Source organism: Herpailurus yagouaroundi, unplaced genomic scaffold, assembly GCF_014898765.1.
Source record: "Herpailurus yagouaroundi ecotype Mexico unplaced genomic scaffold, PumYag 140, whole genome shotgun sequence".
In the NCBI taxonomy this organism is placed as follows: domain Eukaryota; kingdom Metazoa; phylum Chordata; class Mammalia; order Carnivora; family Felidae; genus Herpailurus; species Herpailurus yagouaroundi.
The window spans coordinates 19,500,019-19,524,225 of NW_024412395.1; the positions used below are offsets into that span (position 1 = coordinate 19,500,019).

Genomic DNA, 24,207 nt, shown 5'->3' on the forward strand with positions numbered 1-24,207 from the left:
GACAAAGGTCTTGGGTCATAATGCAAATTAAGGCCCAAGCTGGAGAGTATATATGTACATATGTACTTATGTACATATATATTATTTACTTGCAATTATTTTTTTGAGACACAGTAAGTTTGAGATGCATTGAAATCTGTTCACCACTTTGTGCTGGCAGAGCCCAATCCTTCTTACGAGCCACCCCTTAGAGTAAATACAACACCTAGGATTAAAGGGGTCTTCACATGATCTATAGAGGAGGCAAGCTTTCTCAGAACTCTTCTGAGGACAATAATCCCATTCATGAGGGCTCCACACTCACGACCCATTGTAATTCAAATTACCTCCCAAAGACCTCACCTAATCCTATTGCATTAGAGGATAGGAATTCAATATACGAATTTTAGTGAACATAAACATTAATTTCATAATATCACTCACAAGGACTTGATCTACTGTATACTTTCTGTTGTTGAATGAGCCTGGACCTTTTGCTGAAAGATTTCCCACATTCACAGCACTCCTAAGGCCTTTGTCCAGCCTGAACTCTGTGATGATAATTAAGGTCAGTGTGACTGATAAAAGATTTCCCACATTCACTGCACTCATAAGACTCTTTTCCTGTGTGAATTCTCTGGTGTTGAATGAATGTTGCCTTCCACTTAAAAGATTTCCCACATTCATGACACAAAGCTGTTCATCTGAGTGAAACTTTATGTGTACATTGAGGCTATTTTTCTCAGATAAATGGCCTTCCACATTCACTGCACTCATCAGGCCAACAAAGTGCTTTTATTTTTTTATTTTTTATTTAAAAAAAAAATTTTTTTTAACGTTTATTCATTTTTGAGAGAGAGAGAGAGACAGAGCATGAATGGGGGAAGGTCAGAGAGAGAGGGAGACACAGAATCTGAAACAGGCTCCAGGCTCTGAGCTGTCAGCACAGAGCCCGACGCGGGGCTCGAACTCACGGACCGCGAGATCATGACCTGAGCTGAAGTCGGACGCACAACCGACTGAGCCACCCAGGCGCCCCAGCAAAGTGCTTTTAAATGAAGGGATGTACATTGGTATTTTAGACATAATGCTATTACACACTTAACAGACTACAGTATAGTGTAAACATAACTTTTATATGCACTGAAAAACCAAAATAATTCATTTGACTTGCTTTATTGAGATATTCACTTTATTGTGGTGGTCTGGAACGAATGCACAGTATCTCCAAGGTATGCCAGATGTTAATTTGAAAATTATTTCTATAAAGATGTGACTAAATTAGAAAAATGGATAACTATTTTGAAGCTGAAATAATATATATATATGTGTGTGTGTATCTATATCTGTATTTATACCTATATCTATATATCTGTATACATACATGTGTATGTATATATAGAGATTTTTTAAAGTTTATTTATTTATTTGAGACAGAGAGAGAGAGAGAGAGAGAGAGCGCGAGCAGGGGAGGGGCAGAGAGAGAGAGAGAGAGAGAGAGAGAGAGAGAGAGAATCCCAAGCAGGCTCTGCACTGTCAGCACAGAGCCTGATGTGGGGCTCAAACTGAGGAACCGTGAAATCATGACCTGAGCTGAAACCAAGAGTCAGACTGAGCTACCCAGGCGTCCCCTACTTATTATTTTTTTTAATGCTTATTTATTTTTGCCAGAGTACAGGCAGGGAAGGGGCAGAGAAAGGGGGACAGAGGATCTGAAGTGGGCTTTGTGCTGACAGCAGTGAGCCTGATGTGGGGTTCGAACTCATGAACCTCTAGATCATGACCTGAGCTGAAGTTGGACGCTCAATCAACTGAGCCACCCAGGTGTCTTCCCCCCTACTTAAAAAGCAGATAGGAAAAAGGCAAAGGGTTAAAAATGATGTTACCGTTTATATCTTTTCAGACCTCCGTCAGCGCATGCACATATTTGGATATGTACATATAATTTTCCATACACAGTGTGAAATGGTATCTAGGTTAGGGTCCTGGTGGGAAACATACGGCACACTCAGGAGTGATATGCTCAAAGACAGCTTTGAGAAGTGGTCAAAAACAAAGGTTTGGGAAGTTTAAAGAAAACAGAAAGGGATGGTGATGCACCCTGGAACCAGCAACTATAGAAAGCTATTGCTGCCTCTGTGTCTGAAGGGGTAAAGAGAGACAGCACTACCTGGAACCTGAGAAGAAGCTGTGGCTATACACAGGGTGCTGTAACCTTCTGCTCAGTGCAAGCTGTGTCCTTCGGGGAGGAGAGCAGCCATGGCCAAAATGTGGCCCAGCAGAGAAGGAAAATAAATATCCTGGCCTTTCTCTTCTCCTTCCTTCTAATCTCCTATTGGTGCCTTCCAAAGACCAAATCCAATTAGAAGCCTTTGAGAAGGGTACCTGGTTGACACAGTCCATAGAAGCTGGACTCCCAGGGTACACAGCATGAGCGGAGAAGGGCAGTGAGTGGGATAAGGGGAAAATAGAGAATGCCCAGCTTACATAAAGAGACTGAAATAACAATGAATATATATATGTACTCCTAGCTTGGCATGGCTCTGATACAGACAGCTTTCAGGTACCACTGTTCCGTTAAATTACACCAGACTTCTAACAACTTGGTTCAAATTCCAGTTATTATGGTGTATTAACTGAGTAACTGCATAAACACTGCTAGCTCTCCAGTCCACAAATCACTCCGCAAATAACAGATGTTCATCATGTTCAGTGACCAATCATATCACTTATAGAGAGCAAAGTGTGTAGTTGTGTTTCCTCCTTGTCTTCCTCTAATGAAGTAATGTGACATTTTACAAAGGCAGATAATTGAAAGAGGGAATTGGCTAACAAAGATGAAAGTAATGCAAAGAAAAAGAGAACTCCATAAGTGAAATCTGAATCGAATGTACATGGAGTTATAGGAAAAATAGCTGGCCAGGGGCACCTGGGTGGCTCAGTCGGTTGTGTCAGACTCTTGGTTTTGGCTCAGGTCATGATCTCATGGTTTGTGAGTTCAATTCCCGTGTCGGACTCTGCACTGATGGTGTGGAGCCTACTTGGGATTCTCTCTCTCTCCCTCTCTCTCTGCCCCTCCCCAACTGGCACTGTCTCTGTCTCTCTCAAAAATAAATAAATAGACTTCAAAAAAATAGCTGGCCATGGTGACATTGCCCTATTTGAGAAACTCCAGATATGCAGATAGAGGAACTTAGCAAAGATGAACTTACTGAGATAAACAAGGATTGTGATGGAAAGGATGAAGATGTCTCAGAGGAAGTGACCACAGCAAAACGTTTCACATTACAGCAATTCTTGCAGATATTTCATGACACTGAAAGTACAAAGGATAAAGTGCTGGAGGCTTATCTGAATGTAGGAAGGAGTGTGGTAATTCATCAAAGCATAGGAGAGTTGGTCACTCCATGCGGTAAGTTATATGACTAGAAGAAGACCAGCACTGTACAAATTACTCTTGCTAAATATTTTTTACAGAAGAATGAAACACCTGAATTCTCAATGTTTTAATATTTTTAAATTATAAGGTACTAAATAAATGTTAATTTTCTCATTTTTAAATGTTTGACGAATTTTAAAGGTCTTAAAACAATCCTATTTCCCTCCCTTTTTACATTGCTTTGCAATTTAGTTTGTATGATTTTTAGGGTCCTACACAACTGTTCAAAGCAAGGATTGCCTTGTGTTTTCCAATGATTAACATTCTATAACATGGATAAAAACATTATTTAATGGAAATTTGGGTTGTTTGCATTTTTTTCATGCTGTAATAAATATCCTTATGATGTCTTTTTTTTTTTTTTTGGTGTGCATCTGTATTGTTAGGAAAAATTCTAAGAATGACAGGTCAAAGGCCTATGCATATTCACATTTTGTTTAGGGTTAGGATGAAAAAAAAATTTTTTTTAAGTAGGCTTTACGCCCAGGATGTGGAGCCCAACACAGGGCCTGAACTCATGACCCTGAGATCAAGACCTGAACTGAGATCAAGAGTCAGACACTCACGGGACTGAGCCACCCAGGTGCCCCTCACAATCACATTTTGCTGCTAATCTGCCTTCCAGAAAAGCTGGCTGATTGCCAGTTTACACTTCACCAACAGTGCCTCAAAGTTTCCAATTCTCCATCCTGTTGCAAACAATAAGCATGTCTTATCATCACCAGTTTGGTATCTCATTGATGTTTCAATTTGATTGTCAGAGAAGTTGAAAACCTTGAAGAGATAAGGTTTTGTTTGTTTATTTATTTATTTTTAAAGAGCTAATATTTATTTATTTTTTATTTTTTGGAGAAAGAGAGAGAGCGTGCAAAGGGAGAAAGAGAGGGAGAGAGAGAGAATCTTAAGCAGGCTCCATGCTCAGCATGGAGACCTGTGCAGGGCTTGTTACCATGACCCTGGGATCATGACCTGAGCTGAAATCAAAAGTCAGACTGAGCCACCCAGGTGTCCTGAAGAGATAAGGTTTTAAAATGTTATTTGGAAAAACGTGGGAGTAATCCCTACGATTACTTATGTTGTAAGTAGAGCGTTTACTTGCTCTAGGGACATAATGATGTCTTGATCTATTAAAAACAGTGGCAGCCACCAGTCCATCTCTCTGAGCAGCATTTAAGAGTCTGGTGGCTTGTTTTAATTAAGCAAAGTAGGAACAAGCAAGGATTTGAAGAAAGAGTGTACAAAAAAGTGGTAAGACTTTGCAAACTGGTGGCCACCACTCTTGTGGCCAAATGGCTTGTTTTTAAAAGCCTCTGGGTCACACTTTGGTTTTTCAATTAAATATATACACACACGGTTAGATTTAGGAAATTAAAAATTAACTCCTGTGTAAAAACATCTTGTTCTGGGCTTATTATTAATAGTTTCATCCCTGAACTACCAAAATTAACCAATCAATTTATAAGTAGTATCAGACACAAACAATGTACTCAACATTTTGCTATGAATATGAGGCTACAAAAACTTTAAGATGTGGTCCCTGCCCTTAGAATATCTGTTCAGAGAATATATTTTATATGCCTAGAACTATAAATGAGCTTTTACCTGGATCTCTCTTTTAGTCCTCACAATCCTGCAAGGTAGGCATTAAATCTACACATGAGAGCTGAGACTTGATTACACTCCTATATCAGGTCTGACTCCTCATTACTACACCAAATTGGTTTTTTTTAAAACGTTTATTTATTTTTGAAAGAGATAGCATAGGAGCGGGGGAGGGGCACAGAGAGAGACAGCAACAATCCCAAGCAGGCTATGCACTGTCTTTGCAGAGCCCAATGTGGTATTTTACACCATGAACTGTGAGATCATGACCTGAGCTGAAACCAAGAGTTGGATGCTTAATAAACTGGGCCATCCAGGCACCTCACTACACCAAATTGTTTAAACAATTCAGTTGAAGAGGCACCAGGGTGGCTCAGTTGGTTGAGTCTGACTCTAGATTTCAGCTCAGGTCATGATCTTGAGGTTTGTGAGATGTAGCCCTGCATTGGGCTCTGTGCTGACAAAGCAGAGCCTGCTTGGGATCTTCTCTCTCCCTCTCTGTTAAATTAAAAACTTAAAAAAAAAATCCAGTTGAGGGGGCCTGGGTGGCTCAGTCGGTTAAGTGTTTGGCCTCGGCTCAGGTCATATTCGTGCGTTCAAACCCCTTGTTGGGCCCTGTGCTGACAGCTCAGAGTCTGGAGCCTGCTTCAGATTCTGTGTATCTCTCTCCTGCTCGCACTGTCTCTCTTGCTAAACATTAAAAAAATTAAGAAAAATCCAGCTGAAGAAACAATAGGAATGAAGAGTAACAAGAAATTTTAACTTATATTTTTAAAAGTTTATTTTTGAGAGAGAGAGAGAGAGAGAGAGAGAGAGAGAGAGAGAGAACACAAGTGGGGGAGGGGCAGATAGAGATGGGAGAGAAAATCCCAAGTAGGCTCCACACTGTCAGCACAGAGCCTGATGTGGGGTTCGAACTCACAAACCGTGAGATCATGACCTGAGTTGAAGTTGGATGCTTAACTGACTGAGCCACCCAGGCACACCAAGAGTAACAAAAATTTTAGACAAAAATTAAGGTGGAAACCCTGTGGTCTTAATAGTAAGGTGGTAGTTTTTTATGGGTTGAATAGCCTGGGGTATATTCAATTGGATAGATCAATTATTTGGAAGATCCTGAGCAGCTTTGGGAGCAGAAGAGCCATTCTTGAAAGTGTGTAGGATCTTGGGAGACAGACGCAGGTGTTGGAAAGGAAGAGTTGAAGGAACTTTGCCAGGGTCCCATGAATAAAAACAAAACACACTGCAGCTAAGCAAAGGGAAGGAATGACAGATGCAGCTCATCTGAAGGGTCAGACATCAAGGAGCAGGTGGTGTGGGTTCTGCTGTACTGATGAGGTAGAGGTAATGTATCACACAGCAGAACAAAGGGCTACTCCGGCTGGTGGAGTTAACCATAGTCCTTTGTGCAGGGTGTTGACATTGGACGAAGTGGCAAAACAAAAATGTTTGTTTTAAACAGGGTGCATCGGACTTTTGAGAAACTGAAGCCACCAGATAACAAATACAACTCAAATTCTAGAGAAACCCTCAAATGCCAGCAGGGTGAATTAGAACAGAAATTAGGAGAATGTTGTATTTTCTCTACAATTAGTGCCAAAGCCACTATCACTAAGGTGTTTGTAACTGCGGCCTTAAAAAAACCAGGCTGGCCCATGGGAAAGAATATTTTAATGGTCTCAATACTTGTAGATATGTCAGTTAGATCTCAATAAATCTGGAAAAAATAAAAGAACTCCACCCCTTTAAAAAACCACCTTCCAGAGCTTGTAGGAGCTGTTTGCTGAAAAATATATTTTCATATGACCCATCTGTATAGTAATGTACTTCAAGGAAAAAAAATTTTTTAAGTCTTAAACATGTTTCATCTTTAGTTAACAAAGTTTTATTTCATAAAGTGCTCTTAACTATAAATAAGTGAAAGAGAAAAAATAAATCTGAAATAGTTACTTATGCAATGCAAGAAATGGTCCATGGCAAAAGCTTCCGAACAAATTTGACTCTACCCCAGTGGAATCCTTTGTTGCTCCATGCAACTGCCAGAGAACTTCCTGTGGAGCCTGCTACCCTCACAGCCCCTGCAAAAGCCAACTGGGCAACAACTCAGTGTGAAAACTACTGTGCTAAGAGATAGCATGTACTCATTTTTCATATGTTATTTTCTTCCTTCATATTATAATCATATTCCTGAAGAGGGTCCACAGGGTTTACATGTGATAACTCTATGTGAACACATGTCAAGAACAAAACCAACAGAAAACCAGGCAAAAATGTTTTGTAGGACAGTATGATAAAGAATTTATTGAAAGCATAAATGATGGCCTAATTCCCACCAAATATATGAACAAAAATAGGCATAAATGAGGTAAGAACTAACTAAACATTTTAGAAATGAAAAATATAGTCACTGAAATAAAAAAAATGCAATAAATGGGGTTAATTTTAGACTAGGCATATTTGAAGAGTAATTAAATCAATTAGAAGACAGCACTCATGGAGTTCATGGAGAAGAACTCATCCAGAACACAGAACAAAGATGAAAAACATGAGAATAGAGACCCAACAGAGTAGTTAGTGGCCCAAATTTAGTCAACTGGAGTTTTAAGAAAAGAAAAAAGGGAGACAATAGTAAAGCAGTATTTGAAGAGACACTTGCTGAGAATTTTTCATAACTGAAAATAGATGTGGGTCTTAGACAAAAAGCACATTCATTCCTTAGCAAGATAACTATTGAATAGATCAAAATTGGTAGCAGTTCAAAGATAAAGACACAACTTAAAAGCTGCCAAGGAAAGAAGCCAGGTTATCTGCAAAGGAAAACAACTGTACTGATAGTAAACTGTTCATAGACAATAAGAGAATTTAATGGTGTAATATTTCAAAGTGCTAAGGGAAAAATAACTGCCAACCTAGAATTTTATACTGAGCCAAATTATCATTCAAGAGGACAAGATACTTTGAGTTTATAATCAACAGGCTCTAACTTAAAGACATAAGAAAAGAGGTACTTTAGTAAGAAGAAAAGTGAACCCTGATGAAATGTACAGATATAAAAAAAAGGCACAAAACTTAATAAAAATAAAGGTCAGTATATTAACTATGGTCTATAAAAAATAAAACTGAAACTTAGCAAACTAGGGGGAAAAAACCTTAAAGAAAGTAGAAGAAAGGAAAATGATATAAAAGCAGAAATTAATGAACAAAAAACCAAAAGCACAGACAGGATCCATAGGACCAAAGCTAAAGACATTAGGTGAAGAGATTTAAAAAAGATAAATGTCTAAAAAAAAAAGTACAACAAGATTAAAACATTTTAAAACTATAAGAGAATTCTATGAGCCTTATCCTATTAAACATAAAACTTTCTATCTCAAACAAACTTTCCAAAAATGAGAGGCTGATATGGCACAGATATGCAAACTGGAAAAGAAAAATATAAAAAAAAAAGGCTATAAACAGAAACATAAAATCCTTAAACATGAAATTAGTAACTATAAATAGACTATAAACGTTAAGAATATATATTATAGTCTCTAGAGCAATCACTAAAAAACAATACAAAGAAGTTCAATTAAAATATCAATAGGAAAATGAAATGGTAAAAAATATTTAAAGTCATTAAAAAAAGTCAAGAAAGGAAAAACAAAAAACAGGAGACAAAGTAGGAAACATTAAATGGTAGATACAAATCTAACCATATAAATAACTACATTAAATCTTTTGGGAAAAATTTTCCAATTAAAATGTAGATATTGTCAGAATGTATAAACAAGATCCAACTATATGCTGTCTATAAGAAATCCACTAAACACAAACATAGGTGGGCTGAAAGTAAATGACGGAAAAAGATATGTGCTAACAATAAGCATAAGATGGAAATGGCTATATTAAGTTAGATAAAGCAGATTTTAAGTGAGAGCATTACTAGAGTTGTAAAAAGGCATTTCATCAGATTAAAAGTCCAATTCATCAGAAAGATGTAAAAATCGTTAACAGTATATATGGCTAATAACATAAAGAATGTGTCAAAATACCTGAATCAAAATTTTACAGAAAAGGACAAAAATTCCAAAGTTGTCTGCCAAATTTCTTCTTTTTTTTTTTTTTTACAATATTTTTTTAATGCTTATTTATTTTTGAGAGAGAGACATAGGGCATGAGAGAGCAAGAGCAGGGGAGGGGCAGAGAGAGAGAGGGAGACAGAGGATCCGAAACAGGCTCTGTGCTGACAGCAGAGTCTGACACAGGGCTCAACTCATGAGTTGTGAGATCATGACCTGAGCTGAAGTCAGACACTCAACTGACTGAGCCACCCAAGAGCCCCTCATTTGTCAAATTTCAGTGATTGATGGACCTAGACAAAAAAACACAGTAAAAGATAGAGTTCCTTTTTTTTTTTGTAATTTTTAAAAAATGTATTATTTATTTTTCAGAGAGTGAGAGGACACAGCACGAGTGGAGAGGGGCAAAGAGAGGGAGACACAAAATTCGAAGTAGGCTCCAGGTTCTGAGCTGTTAGCACAAAGCCCAACACAGGGCTTGAAACCACAAACTGAGATCATGACCTGGGCCAAAGTCAGACATCTAACTGACTGAGCCACCCAGGCACCCCAAAATGGATTAGTTCTGAACAACACTATCAACACTATTTCTATCAGTACACTCAACAGGGACAGAATATACATTCTTTCCAGAAGCACACGGTTAGATTTACAAAGAGATGTGAAGAATTAGTACACGGAACACCAAACAGTACAAAACATTGCAAGGTGAAACTGAAGAAGACCTAAAAGTCATTCATAACAGAAACTCTTAACAAATGGAATCTCATTAACCTGACAAATGGCATCTATTCAAAAACCTATAGAAAACATCACACTTAATCCTGAGACTTCAGAAGTATTTAAGTTAAATAGAAACCAAAAAAAAAAAAAAAAAAAAAGCATGGTCCCATCACTGCTTTCATTCAACATTCTACTTAAGGGCTCAACTAATGCAATAAGGAAATATGATGTAAGAATTAGGCAGGAAGAGATGAAACTCCTTATCTGCCAGACACTATTCTACCTGCTAGGCACTGTTCTAAGGGTTTTTCACTTTTTAATCCCCACAATAGTCCATGAGATAAGATTATGCAAATGAGGAAAGTTGAGGATAAGCAAGTTACCCAAGTTTATACAGCTAATGAACAACAAAATCAGGATTTGAATCCAGGCAGTAGAGCCACAGAATCTATACCATTTACTACTGTGTTATCCTCCTTCCTATCTATCTACTTTGAAAATTAAGTCAATACAAACTATAGAACTAAGAGTTCAGGTATGTTGCTGCAAAAAAAAAAAAAAAAAAGTAACATAAAAAACTGGTAAGTGTTCTTATGCCTTCATAACAAACAAAAAAAAATTTTTAATGTTTATTTTTGAGAGAGAGTGAGAGTGCTAGCAGGGGAGGGGCAAAGAGAGAGGGAGACACAGAATCTGAAGCAGTCTCCAGGTTATGAGCTGAAAGCACAGAGCCCGATGAGGGGGCTCAAATGCATGAACGGTGAGATTATGACCTGAGACAAAGTCAGAGGCTTAACTGACTGAGCCACCCAAGTGCCCCAGTAACTATTAAAAAATGTAATAGGAAGAAGATCCCATTCCCAATAGAAAAAAATAGTAAGATACTCTAGCATAAACTAAAAATAAAAAAAAAAAAACACATTTCAAAAGATGGTAAAGAGTACCAACATATTTTACAGTTAAAGAAAAAAAATACCAAAAAATTAAAGGATAGACTAAAGAGAAGAAAATTCCAAGTCTTTCCAAATTATTCTACAGACTTAAGGTAATTCCAATCAAAATCTCAGAATATACATACCAAATAAATCTGCAAAACGATACTAGACAATGTTAATGAGAACTATTTAGCTAAAATATGAAACCATGAAAATTAAAAAAACACTGAATTCATGTAATAGTTCTAGCAGGATAGGATCAGAGTGGGTACACAGGACACCTTAACTGTCTCCACGTCTTTTCCCCTGAAAAAGGAAATAAAGTATTTGAAAGCAAATATGACAATGTTAAGATTTGATAAAGCTGGGTGGCAAGTACAGGGGGTGTCCTTTTTATCATATCTAATCTGGTTGGCATATTTGGAATACTTCATAATAAATAAAAAAGATCATATCATTTTAGGACTTTACAGACTGTTTACTTTGAAAGAAGCTATAATTCTATGAATTTGAGAACAGCTTTAGGCCATTATTAGTTTAGGGCCTGGGAATTAATATTCAAAAAGATGGTTAGTAGTCCATTTGTTCTTGGTGTGGCTTAAATTTCTTGAATACTTTCGGAGTGCCAACTGTACTCAAGATAGTCTAGTAGAATATGAAGGAAAGACATAAAAATTGAGTCTGTACTTTCACAGAGGCTTATAATCTAGGTGGTGAAATAAATGAACTTTCAACAGTAACAGGCAGATGTTTACGTTCCAGGAGTAATGTCCTAACTTTCTGACCTCCCTCTTTTTCTGTATTGGTTTTTCTCTTCCTGTAGGAAAATATTTGTTTTGTTCCTGCCCATTAATGTGGTTCCCTGTAGAATTAACATCAACATATTTAATAGAGAGAAAGTGTTCTAATTGTAATTCTTACACAAAAATTTATTTTTGGTAGGAAAAATTAGAGTGCATTAATTTAGTGACATTCACTAAATATTAGTACCAGTTAAAAATGAAATAGAGGGGTGTCTGGGTGGCTCAGTCAGTTAAGCATCTGACTCTTGAAGTGGGCACCGAGCTGTGCGTCAGGCTCTGTGCTGATGGCGTGGAGACTGCTTGCGATTCTCTCTCTTCCTCTGCTCCTCCCCTGTTCATGCTCTCTCTCTCACAAATAAACAAACTTAAAAAAAAAAAAATGGAAAATTCAGCAATACTTTTTAATCTATATGAAATAGGCTATTAAGCAATCCAAGCTTTCAGCTTTAAGAATGCTATCCTCCTACAATCCATCTGAACTTGTATCTTGATATGAATACATGTTGCGAATATATCAGCATTCATTTGTTTTTAGCTATTTACATAAATCAGTTGTGTACTTTTTCTTTTCCCAAATTACAAATGCCAAGAACCAGTTACAAAACCAGACTGCCATGAAATCACACAAAGACAAATGTAACGAGTTTTAAAATTTTATTGAAATTCAATTTAGAATTTAACAATTTAAGACAGCATTATTTTGAGTATTTTCTAACCAGTATTTTCACCTGCTTTACATGATTTCTGGGAACAACTTTAAAGAACTGATACTTTCTGCTTAATTTTCCACAATATGTCAATTATACATTCATTAAAATCTCAGTTCCCTGAAACTGTTATTTCAATGTCAGAATTTAAAAAAATAAGCCCAAATATTGAAAATTTAAGACATTAATATAGCCACTGTAAAATAGAAAAGAAAAAAAAAACCTTACACAATCTGAACTGTTTCAAATTGTTAACATTTATTGTAGTAATGCAATATGAATTTTTTAACATAACCATATGAATTTTTCATTAAAATGTTCAACCATTTCCTACTGAAGCATGTCCAAAGTTATAAAAATCTTCTCTTTTAAAGTAACCTACATTGAATTAATCCAAAGTAACTGTGGCACTTTAGATAAAACATATACTCCATTGTAGTAGCTTAAGGAATAGCCTGATCAATAGCAGGTTACTGGAAAGAATAAAAACAGCACAGCTTTCTTTAAGGAGTGAGTCGTTTGGGATCACGGGGGAACATTGAGGTCTGGCGAACATTGTGCAATCCCAAAAAAAGCATAGTGACTCGTTCCAATCCTAGGGAAAAAAGTAATCATTAATTCCTTTTCTGAAAACCTTTCAGGGTCTTACTTATTGAAACTACCAACATAGTATCGTCTATTAACAAAATACTTCTATTATTTTGAGTTTATTTAAAACGAACTGTTTTGGGTCTGATACAGAAATAGAAATGATGCTGTATGTGGGAAGGACTAAATGAGATATCCTTAAGTTGTATGGATTCTGTGAACTACAAAAATCTTGTAAATATACAAAACTTACGATTTAAGCAAACACAAAAAAGTCATTTTATAAGCCTGTATGTTTTCAAATGGGACCAGAATCTTAATTATGTAGTCTAGACCATCAGCATAAGACGAGAGCCATAAACTTCTTCAGGGAAGTTTATTAATGGAAGCACCAGAAATTTACTGTAATTCAATAGATGTGTAATGTAGTGGTTCCTAGTATAAGACTCTAGGATACATTATTGTAAATGTTCTGAGTGCAGAAGAGACTGATTTTGATATGTGACTTAAATACTGTATCACTGTCAGAATTAAGACCGAGTACCACCTAAGAAACCGAAAAGAACTAGCAAATGAAACTCTGTGTGTGTAATTTATTTCACCAAAGTTGTAGAAGACATTATATAAAAAATGCAAAGAATATTTTTATACAGCAATAACTTTTAATTTTAATGGAATGTATTTAACTTCTTTTTTTTCTTTAAGTTTTTATTTAAGTAATCTCCACACCCAATGTGGAGCTCAAACTCATGACCCCAAGGTCTAGAGTTGCAGGCTCTTCCAACTGAGCCACCCAGGTGCCCCAGGAATGTATTTAACTTCTAAGACAGAAATATAAATAAGAGAATTGACATTTTTAAAATGTTTACTTATTTTTGAAAGAGGAAGAGAGCACATGAGTGAGTGGGAGGAGGGCAAAGAGGAGAGAATCCCAAGGAGGCTCTATGCTGCCAGTGCAGAGCCTGATGAGATCATGACTTGAGCTGAAATCAAAGAGTCAGACACTTAACCAACTGAGCCACCAGGCGCCCCTGAGAATTAACATTTTTATTGCTATTCCTTACCAAAAAATCTGCAGCTGTAAATTCGAACTTTGTATTAATCTAATACCAATCTAAAAACCCGACTATATCCCATCTTCCCTTTAATCATTAATTACCAAAAAATGAGTGGTATTTGATAACAATTCAAATGTCCACAAGTTTGATTAAAATTTACATTGTCAATCAGTCACAAAAATATGTGAATTAAACAAAATGCACATTACTGCATACTCTGAGAGAAAATAGTTGTGCATTTCCCATTTGGACTTAAATTCTAGGGGCGCCTGGGTGGCTCAGTTGGTTAAGCATCTGACTTGAGCTCAGGTCAAGATCTCATGGTTTTGTGAGTCTGAGCCCCATGTTGGGCTCTGTGCTGACAGCTCAGAGACTGGAGCCTGCTTCAAATTCTGTGTCTCCCTCTTTCCCTGCCCCTACCCTGCTCACACTCTCTCTCTCAAAGATAAATAAACATTAAAACAAATGAACAAAAACAACTAAATTCTGTATCCAGTGGAGCACTGTTTGTAATAACAAAAGGCTGGTATCAACCTACATGTCTATCAAATTTTGATGTACCCTTTCAATGGATTGATTCTATGTAGTGTTAAAAAAATACTGAAAATGTCTAAGTACTGATAAGGAACAAATGAGAAAATACAGTAAGTGACAAATGCAAGGTACTGGATGATTTATATTGTATGCTACAATTTGTGTAAAAATGTATTTTTAAAAGTGTCTACTTTTGCATATGCAAAGATTATCTTTGCAAAGGTAAAAATAAAACTAGCAACAATAGTTTCTTACAGGGAGATGAATACATACTCTTCTATACCCTTTTAATTTGAAAAATTTTACAGTACTATATTATTCATTCACCAACCCTCCCACCCAAACAAACATCAAACAAAAATTTCAAGGAAACTATACATTCAAAATTCTTTTAAGAGTCTCTGATAGGGACATCTAGGGGGTGCCTGGGTGGCTCAGTTGGTTGAGATCTGACTCCTGATTTCAGCTCATGATCTCACAATACATGAGCTAGAGCCCTGGGTCGGTCTCTGCGCTGACAGTGTGGATCCTGCTTGGGATTCTATCTCTCTCTCAAAATAAATAAATATTTTAAGAAAAGTTCTGATAGGGACACCTAAAAATTGAGCTAAATTTTTACTTATTCATTTACTTTTAAAAGGTTTATTTTTTTAATAAATTTATTTTTTTTAAGTTTATTTATTCATTTTGAGAGAGAGAGAGAGAGACAGAGAGCATGTGTTCTCATGGGAAGGAGGGGCAGAGAGAGAGGGAGACAGAATCCCAAGCAGGCTCTGGCACTGTCAGCACAAAGCTTGATGTGGGGCTGGAACTCAAGAACCGTGAGATCATGATCTGAGCCGAAGAGTCGGACATTTAACTGACTGAGCCACCCAAGTGCCCAGATTTATTTTTTAAAAGTAATTTCTACACCCAACGTTGGGCTTGAATTCACAACCCTGAAATCAAGAGTTGCATGCTTCTGTGACTGAGCCAGCCAGGTGCCCCTTACCCTTTGTAAATCAGAGTGGTCTCTTACATTTACTCTAGAAGTGGTCCTAAAAGCCAATGAACCATTACATTACAACAAAATATTTAGCAATAATCCAAGCTAACTCGAGGGAGAGCTTCAATTTGGGCTACTGTGAATGAACTCATGGATGCAGAAAACAGGATACTCAATTTAAAAGACATTTTGCTTCTCAACTCTTCAGAGAAAAAAATGGCTAGAAATTTATTACAATATTTTACACACAAATTAGCTGTTCATTTTGTTCCTTGGAAGTCACATTTTCATTTAGTCATAACTCGCAAAATTTGTTATAATTCAAATTTGTACCATACTTAGCACTTATGGACCTATTTGTAAACAATAACAATATATAAAATTTACTTTTTGAAGTCTCATGTTGAAGAAATTTAGTTAGAAATGAATGAACACTTTGCCAAATGAAATCTGGATTGGAACTATATTCTCATAATATTAAAATAATATTACCAATGCCTCCACCAGCATGAGGAGGGGCTCCAAAGCGGAAGGAATCAATGTATGCCTTAATTTTCTCCAAATCTAGGAAAAAAAACAAACAAACAAACTCAAAAGCCCAACATAATTTATCATTTTATTTAGTAACTCAAAAAAAAGTACTAAGCAATAATTATGGTTCAGTAAAGATTAAAACAAATAACAATGTTTCTGAGAAGTCTTTAAAAGGTTTAAAATGTGCTTTTTTCACAATATACATTACTCTCCCAAATATATTTAAGTTGTTTACCAATTCCATGATGTAAGGCTCTCTCTGTTAGCAGCTGAGGATCATGTATTCTCTGAGCTCCTGACAGTATTTCTTCTCCCCTCATGAACATATCGTAAGAGTTGGACTGCTTCTGCAGGGCAAAGCAAACACACAAGAAAACACCACTCTTCTAGTGGCTATCATTCTATTTCCATTACTCATATGAGAGAAAAAAAAAATCTCTGTTGTTCAAAGAGCAAGGCCATTTCCCCCTACAATTAATGATGCAATCTGCTCCAATGAACACAATTTGTTTCTCCAAAACAAGATTAAACTAGTGAGAGCTGAATAATAACTTCTTCCTTCCCTCTATCAGATTTTATAGTCCCCTCCTCTAACACGTTCCAATAACAAATCAGAGCACCATGTCTAACTGGTAAGAAGTAGTGCCGATTCTCATTTCACTTTATCATCTGAAATGTTTTTAAGTATGATATAATTTTGAGACATTTTTGGAACTTCAAATTATCAACAGGTGTAGTCTTTTTAATTTAGATTTTTAAAAATTTTAACAAAAGTAAATTGAACATCAGTTTACCATAGCTTAACCTATTCTCTTATCATGTTTTAACTTACTTTCCCTGTCTTCCAGTAAACCAATGGTTCTCAAAGTATGATTCCTGGATCAGGAGCCTCAGTATTACCCAGAACTTGTTAGAAATACAAATTATTAAGCTCCTTCAAGACTAACTAATCAGAAAGTCTGGTGATGGGGCCCAGTCATCTGTGTTTTAAAAAGCCCCCCCAAGTGATTCTGATGCACACTGAAGTTTGGGAAGCACTGTAATGGAAAAACAGTAAAAGGTCAAAAGACAATACAAATTAAATGAACTCCCAGGACAAAATGTTGTTTTTTTAGTTCAAAGTCAATGATAATAATATGCACTATAGTCTGCAAATCTAATGATACTATTTATTATTTATATGGCATTTCTTCCTCATAAATCTTCAAAAAATGAACCATGAAAATGATTTTTAATGTAGGCTTTGGGACTAATTTTCTGGAATATTCAAATTTCATAATATCATTCTGACCTGAATTGGCAGAAACTAGTAGTAGTATATATAGTGGCCCATCAAAATTGCAAATTACTGATGAAAACCATTATTCCCATTGTACAATTTAACAAAGTCACAATAAAGCTTCCCCCCCCCCCAATATTTAAAATAAAATTACTTACGGGATTTCTTGGGTCAGGCATGGTATAGAAAGGTCTGACAGCCAATGGATATTTATCAAGAATATAAAAATCTGTATCATACTATAAAAAAATGATTAAAATAAATTAAAAAAATTTTTAACCAAAGTAAAAAGAAGGCTAACATTTTGGTAATTGTCTTTTTAAAAATAAGTTTTGTCTTCAAAATTACTATAATTACACTGTATATACAATAAATATTCTTCTTTCAAGGAACATCTGTATCCTATGGTATTTTGCCATCATGTTATAAATTCCTCTAATAATTAATTTTTGGAAGCTTTTATTATTCAGTAATAGTTCAAATATTGTTTTCTTTCTTTCTTTTTTTTTTTTGGATATGTAATCTCTTTGTAATTTCTTCCCCATTAAAAATTATGCTGCAATAAAGTGATTTTCATTCCTTTCCTTTGTTAATCTAATTTCAGATACAATTTAACTTTTGTTAAATTATTCTAAATCTCTTTGGGTTTTACAAAAACTATATTAAATCTATAAATTATACTAGGAAAAACTGGCATCTTTTACAATATTCATCTTTAAAAAACCTCGATTATTTTCCCAATAATTTAAAATTTTGTACAGATATCTAAAAGAAATCTGGTAGTTTTCTTCAAATGAAAACTATAATTGAAATAAATCAGTAACATTAACATGAAGTTATGACATTTTTGTTAGAAAGAATATTATATGATCCAGATTTAATGAAAAACAATCACATTTCAACGGTTTTGATGCTAACCATTTTGCTACAACTCAAGCACAGAGGGAAAGTCAATAGAGCTGACAAACCGGAACCAGCTCTGCTGAAACAGCACTTTAAAGGTGTAAACTCAATACTGCAGTTTCAGAAAGAAGTGAGCTCCCCAGTCAGTCTTGAGTACAACCAGCAGGAGGAGCTCAAGGTCTGTCTTCATTCACACACAATTCTTTGTATTTCTTGGAAGATCACACTAAATTCAGCTTTTATCTTCTTTCGAGTTTTAAAAAATGAGATAGGAAAGCAGCAGAGGCAGAAAAGAAAATTCATTCACCTTCAAGTCCCATTAATCAGTGAGGGTACTCAGAAAAGATTGTTTCTAAATAATTTCAAATCATCTTGAGGTCCTTTCTGACTAACCTGACAGTCTGATACAGATACTACTTTTAGGGATACCTCAGTACAACTTAGTACAAAAATCAAATAATGAGCTCATCAAACTTACTCAGCAAAGCTTGTCTGAATATTTTTTATTTCTCCAAGAATTAAAAAAAATCTATCAACCTCCTTGGTTTTTTAATTTATTCTGGAATCTTAACATTCTGGAAGACTGTCCCCCCAGCAACTGTTCTTTAGTACCAGATTTAGAAAAAGAAATCCAGCATGTAGTCCTACCTTTTCCTTCACCAAACGACCCAACAGTTTTTCATTTGGTGTACTGAAGAAAAAAACAAAACCAAAAAAACTCCATGAAATTAGATATTTGAAGATCAAATAGCAACTTTAAATAGTTTTAAGTTAATAAGGCACCTCTTCTATTTGAGGTTCTCAAAGGATAAAAAATGTGGACAAAATACATAATTGTCTATCCTGCTCTTTTTTAAAAAGGCAATTACAGTCACTTAACATTTAGTAGGTGCTACTCAAAAATATTTAAATAAAATGATAAACAGATTTAGTAATTCACAGATTCAGAAATAACATGGATGAATAATTTCCCACAATTATACATAATAAAAGTTCACTATAGCAACATAGGCTACATTCTTGCCATTAAGTAGTTCTACTTTAAAATGATCTCTTTTTTGTTACTCTTTAAGTTTATTTGTTTTGAGAGAGAGAAGGGAAGGGGCAGAGAGAGGAGAGAGCGAATCCCAAGCAGGATACACGCTCAGTGCAGAGTGACGTGGGGCTCGATTTCACAACCGTGAGATCATGACCTAAGCTGAAATCAAGGTCAGATGCTTAACTGAATGAGCTGCCCAGGTGCCCCTAAGTTACTCTTTATCAAAGGTTTATAAAACAAAAATCAGTATTTCCAAGTCTTTAAAATTTAATAGTGTTATATAAACCTATTAAATTTCTATACCTAAGACGCTGTTACTTTAGCTTCTATCCTATGTAAGAACAATTGCCAAAATAATCAAGAAAATATTGCTCAGCTTAAAATAATTACAGAATTTATAGTTTGCTTTAAAATGCAATCTAGCAACGAAGGAGATGCTTAAAACCATAAGTGCATATTACTGTTAAAGAAACAAAAATAAAGAGTTTTGAGCAAAATACGCTTAAAAAAAGCCCTAAAAAAGATAACCACCACCCCTTGCACTCCTACATCCATACAAATTATTGTGAGGGGTTAAATATTTTAACTTAAGAACTTTTGAACAAAATATAAGTACTGTAGATAGTAACTGCTTTATTAAACCACATAATTTGCTTCAAAATTATAAGATATATGATGTGAATTTAGATAGCATAATACCATATACCAAATAAAGAACAGATATTTTTATAAGTTTGGAGATTGTAATTTTATGCCCTAATCCTGTGTGGTGATGGATTTAGACTGCTGTCTACCCTCTCTAACACAATAACTTAGAAAGAGAACTAACATATTAGATGACAAAATCATAGGCAGTAGTCACTATCTTTAAAGTGTTACAAATATGGGGTAGGTGGGGACAAAAAAATGGTCTTTATAAACAAAACTATCGAAGCTCAGGCAAACCCCATCAAACAACATTTTATTTCAGATCACACATTAAACAAACCAGGATCATGCTCTATACCAAAGTTAATAAAACTGAGGTTTATTACCTGGGTGAAAAAAAGATCATCATTCATTAATATACTCATTCTTTCATATCTTAAATCTAATTTACTAAAAAATTTTAAAAAATCACAAAGTCAAACCTCAGATCTTCTTCATCTCCCATTTCGATTCCAGCTTCCCTAAGCATAGCCAATGCTTCACAATATTCCAGTCTTAAAGTTGGCTCCAAAAATTTGAATGGCTCACATGGGAATTGTTTATTCACTGTCCGAATTTCAGTTTGAAACCTATTTGCACAATGATGCAGAGTTAATAAAAAAAAAACATATGAAGTGTTTTCTCCACAAGAGGTCACTGTGGCAACACATAAAAATTTTACTGATACTGATGAAATAAGGAGCATATAGTTCTATTCTTCTACACACTTGATATATATATATTTTAAAACAAAGAAACATTTTTAACATTTCACAGGAGTCATTATATGTGCAACAATGAGGAAAGGGCAATCTGAGTAGGTTCAGTGGTGGTAGCAGTAGCAGCTCCATGGTCAGCCAAGTGCCTTCTTCAGGTGAACCACTCAGCCCCACAGACGCTTCTAGCTGTCTGGGGAGCCCATTCCCTAATGGCCGGCTGATGTAGACCCAAGAGTCTACTGCACATACTCTTAGTTCTATGTGTTCTACTGATAACAAATTTTTAAATTCAGAGGTAACTCAAAAGAAAATGCTTTTAGAGTAATGTTGTTTTGTGTAACATCAGCCTCAATACAAAAATTGCCTTGGGGACTTTTAGGCTCTTCCGTAGTAGTGGCAACAGCTAAGAAAAAAACACCTGGTAGGTGTTAAGTACCTATGTCATACAAAATCATTCTTTGAATCAGTGTATGCACCAGGAAACAGTGTTATCAACAAATTCTTTACGTTAAAGACAAAATTTAAATACTCAAAATATTTAACACCTTTCTCAGTCTCATCTTGTTTTGCCACCCCAGTGGTATTAAAGGATTAAAAACCATAACTTACACCAGTTAACACTGTTAGTAATATAAAATACCCATTTTATGAGGCATTAAAAGGAGCTTATTTTTAATCCTTTAACACTTGTTATCATCAAGGTAGACCAAATTAATGCATACTTATCTTCCCCCATCCCCATTATACTGTAAGTTTGTAAGTGCCAATTTCCCATTTTAATAACCACTACAGTATAGGTCTAGCCTTTAAACAACAGGCACAAGACAAATATTTACTGCAATTAATTGTGGAAGATCCTATTTTAGTAAGATTTAAAAAGCATATCTTTGCTATTTATGGATGAAATGATAGCTGGGATTTGCTTCAAAATAATAGGGGGTGGGAGAAATGGGTAACCAAAATTGGCCATGGGTTAACAATAGTTGAAACTGGGTGATGAGTACATGGGGTTCATTAGGCCAATCTTTCTATTTTGTATGTGTCTTGAAATTTTATGTAATTAATAGGATTGAAAAGTATGTTTATATTCCATGAAAGCAGTAGAAATTAAAACATTATCATCTCCTGATTAGTCTTAAAGACTTTCATGGGAGCAATAAAGCTTAGCCATTGATTTATTCAAATCTTTTTTTTTTTTTTTAATGTTTTATTTATTTTTGAGAGAGAAAGAGAGTACAAGCTGGGGAGAGGCAGAGAGACAGGGAGACACAGAATCCAAGGTGGGCTCGGAGCTGTCAGCACAGAGCCCGAAGTGGGGTTCGAACTTGTGAACTGCGATCATGACCTGAGCCAAAGTCGGACGCTTAATTGACTGAAGCCACCTGTGCACCCGATTTATTCAAATCGTGATGTAATAAGAAGGGTTAAGAAGATCTCAATAATTGATCTTTAATTTTTTAAAAAATTTTTTATTTTTGAGAGAGAGAGAGAGCACAAGTGGAGAAGGAGCAGAGAGAGGTGGAAACACAGAATCTGAAGTAGGCTCCAAGCTCTGAGCTGTCAGGACAGAGCCTGATGTGGGGCTTGAACTCATGAACTGTGAGATCATGACCTGAGCCGAAGTCCGATGCTTAACCAACTGAGCTACCCAGGTGCCCCCCCAAAATTGATTTTTAAATTGCCTTTCTTTGCCGTGGATATTAATCCCCATTCGTTTCTATTAATGGTAATACAAAAATATAACTACCAATATTTTAAAATACATTTGTATATTATTCTTCTATGAGAAATAAGTACTAAGGATAAACATGAGAGGGACATGACACAAGCTAGGTAATCCAACTTAAAACTGACACAGAAACTTAAAATTACTAAATGACTTAAAGAATATAAAAAGGCTTTTCTTTCTAGGTTGCCACCTTAAGTCTACTTGAAAAAGTCTAGTGATGATGGTGTCTGAGTCTCTAATTTGTAAACAAAGATTTGATTAAACCCAAGGGCCCAATTCATGCTTGATCTGTTATTACAAAAACCAAAGTGGAAATTTTATATTCTAGTATTAAAGAGAGAAGATATCAAAACCCAAAATAAACAGATGTCAGAAACTTTCTTGAGTTATAAATGTGAAAAGAAAATGAGAAAAGCTCTGTTCCTTCACTGTAGTTTCAAATGGTATTTTATTTTATAAGGAAACATTAGTTGTTCCATAGATTATCTGAATGAAAATTGCTTTAAATAAACTGTACCGAAATGTTTCAGACAACTAAGGTTAAAAAAAAAAGGCTGTCTACAATTACGTAGTCATCAAAGTAACAATGCAATGCAGAGAACACCTGGAAAATATTGGTGCTTATGCTACAAGATTTTTGTAAGATCAATGATTAATTTAGACTTGCAATGGAGTAAATAAGATTCACAGTACTTTCTGAATCCCTTTTAAGTATCAATGAAGCATATCCAAATACATCAACAATTAACAGTTAAATCAGTACTCTTCAAATAAAAACTTCAAATACAGTCCTTTGTCAGTTATCAAAGCATTAGATAAGTCTACTCTAGCCTAATATTTAAGTACTGTTTCAAATATGGAGAAAGGAAAAAAAAGACTCTTGATCTACTACACTTATTTTCCATTTTCTTTTCCTATTTTCTTTGTGTTAAATATCATCACAAGTAAACAACTTTCAATGACCTTTAAGGGAGAAACTATTTGCCACTTTAGAGGGTATACCTAATATGAACATTTTACATAATTCAATTTTTTGAACACCCTGAACATGTTTATTAACTTTCTATAAGATTCTTATCAGCACATTATTATTATTACCACTACCAGTTTGATAATAAACTGTTATAAAGGTAATATAGGCTGCATTTCTTTCAGACATTCAGGATGTAACATAAAGGGAAAAATATAGTTAGGTTGGTTCACAATCTGGTAAACTTCCCCACCAAAATGAGGTTAACTAGCTGAAGTCCAAGCTGACTTGGATCTAGAAGTACTAGTTTGAAGTATACATTTTTTCACTAATTAACTACTGATCATCTAAGTGGCAAGTACTCTCCTCCGTATATATTTATGTTTATATATATAGCTTTACACTTTCAATTCATAAATTGCTTTATTTTGAAGAACTCAAACTGATTAGACATTAAGTCCACATAGGGATATAAAATATGTTTTTACCTTTCTTGGAGTCCTTTGAATATTTGTACTAAGGTGTCAGCAATTTCTTCCACAACTTCATGGTAATGGTAATTAAAAGCCATTTCAATGTCCAAACCAACAAATTCAGTTAGATGTCTGTGGGTATTTGAGTCTTCAGCTCTGAATACTGTAACATTAATAAAAGAAACAAACAGTAAATGGAAATTTTGGAAGTTTGGAAATTTGGGGACTTAAACATAAAATTTTATTTACTAGTACTCAAATGGTATTATTTTCATTATCATTATAGGGTTTTGGAAAGACTTTTGATAAGCCATCTGTTTCAGCATTCTTTTGGACAGCAAGTTCATTATCAACTCTTAAAATCATGTAGTAAAAGCTGTAACAAATGTAAATTAATAAATGAGGCTCAGGAGAATCCCGAGGGAGTGCAAGATCCTGAAGAGCCTTTTCAGTAATTAAA

General features: G+C 35.3%; 1 protein-coding gene across 3 annotated transcripts in view; it reads right to left on the bottom strand.

The window, feature by feature from the left end:
- Positions 1 to 12,179: 12,179 nt before the first annotated feature.
- DARS1 (aspartyl-tRNA synthetase 1) overlaps positions 12,180 to 24,207 on the bottom strand; it is a 63,856-nt gene continuing 51,828 nt past the window's right edge. For all 3 annotated transcript variants that reach the window (XM_040474956.1, XM_040474957.1, XM_040474958.1), the window contains 7 exons: positions 23,763 to 23,910; positions 20,300 to 20,446; positions 18,779 to 18,821; positions 17,386 to 17,466; positions 16,184 to 16,295; positions 15,907 to 15,978; positions 12,180 to 12,844 (listed from right to left, as the gene is read on the bottom strand). In XM_040474956.1, the coding sequence (XP_040330890.1) occupies positions 12,753 to 12,844; positions 15,907 to 15,978; positions 16,184 to 16,295; positions 17,386 to 17,466; positions 18,779 to 18,821; positions 20,300 to 20,446; positions 23,763 to 23,910 (695 nt within the window). In that variant the 3' untranslated portion in view covers positions 12,180 to 12,752. The remainder of the gene's footprint in view (positions 12,845 to 15,906; positions 15,979 to 16,183; positions 16,296 to 17,385; positions 17,467 to 18,778; positions 18,822 to 20,299; positions 20,447 to 23,762; positions 23,911 to 24,207) is intronic.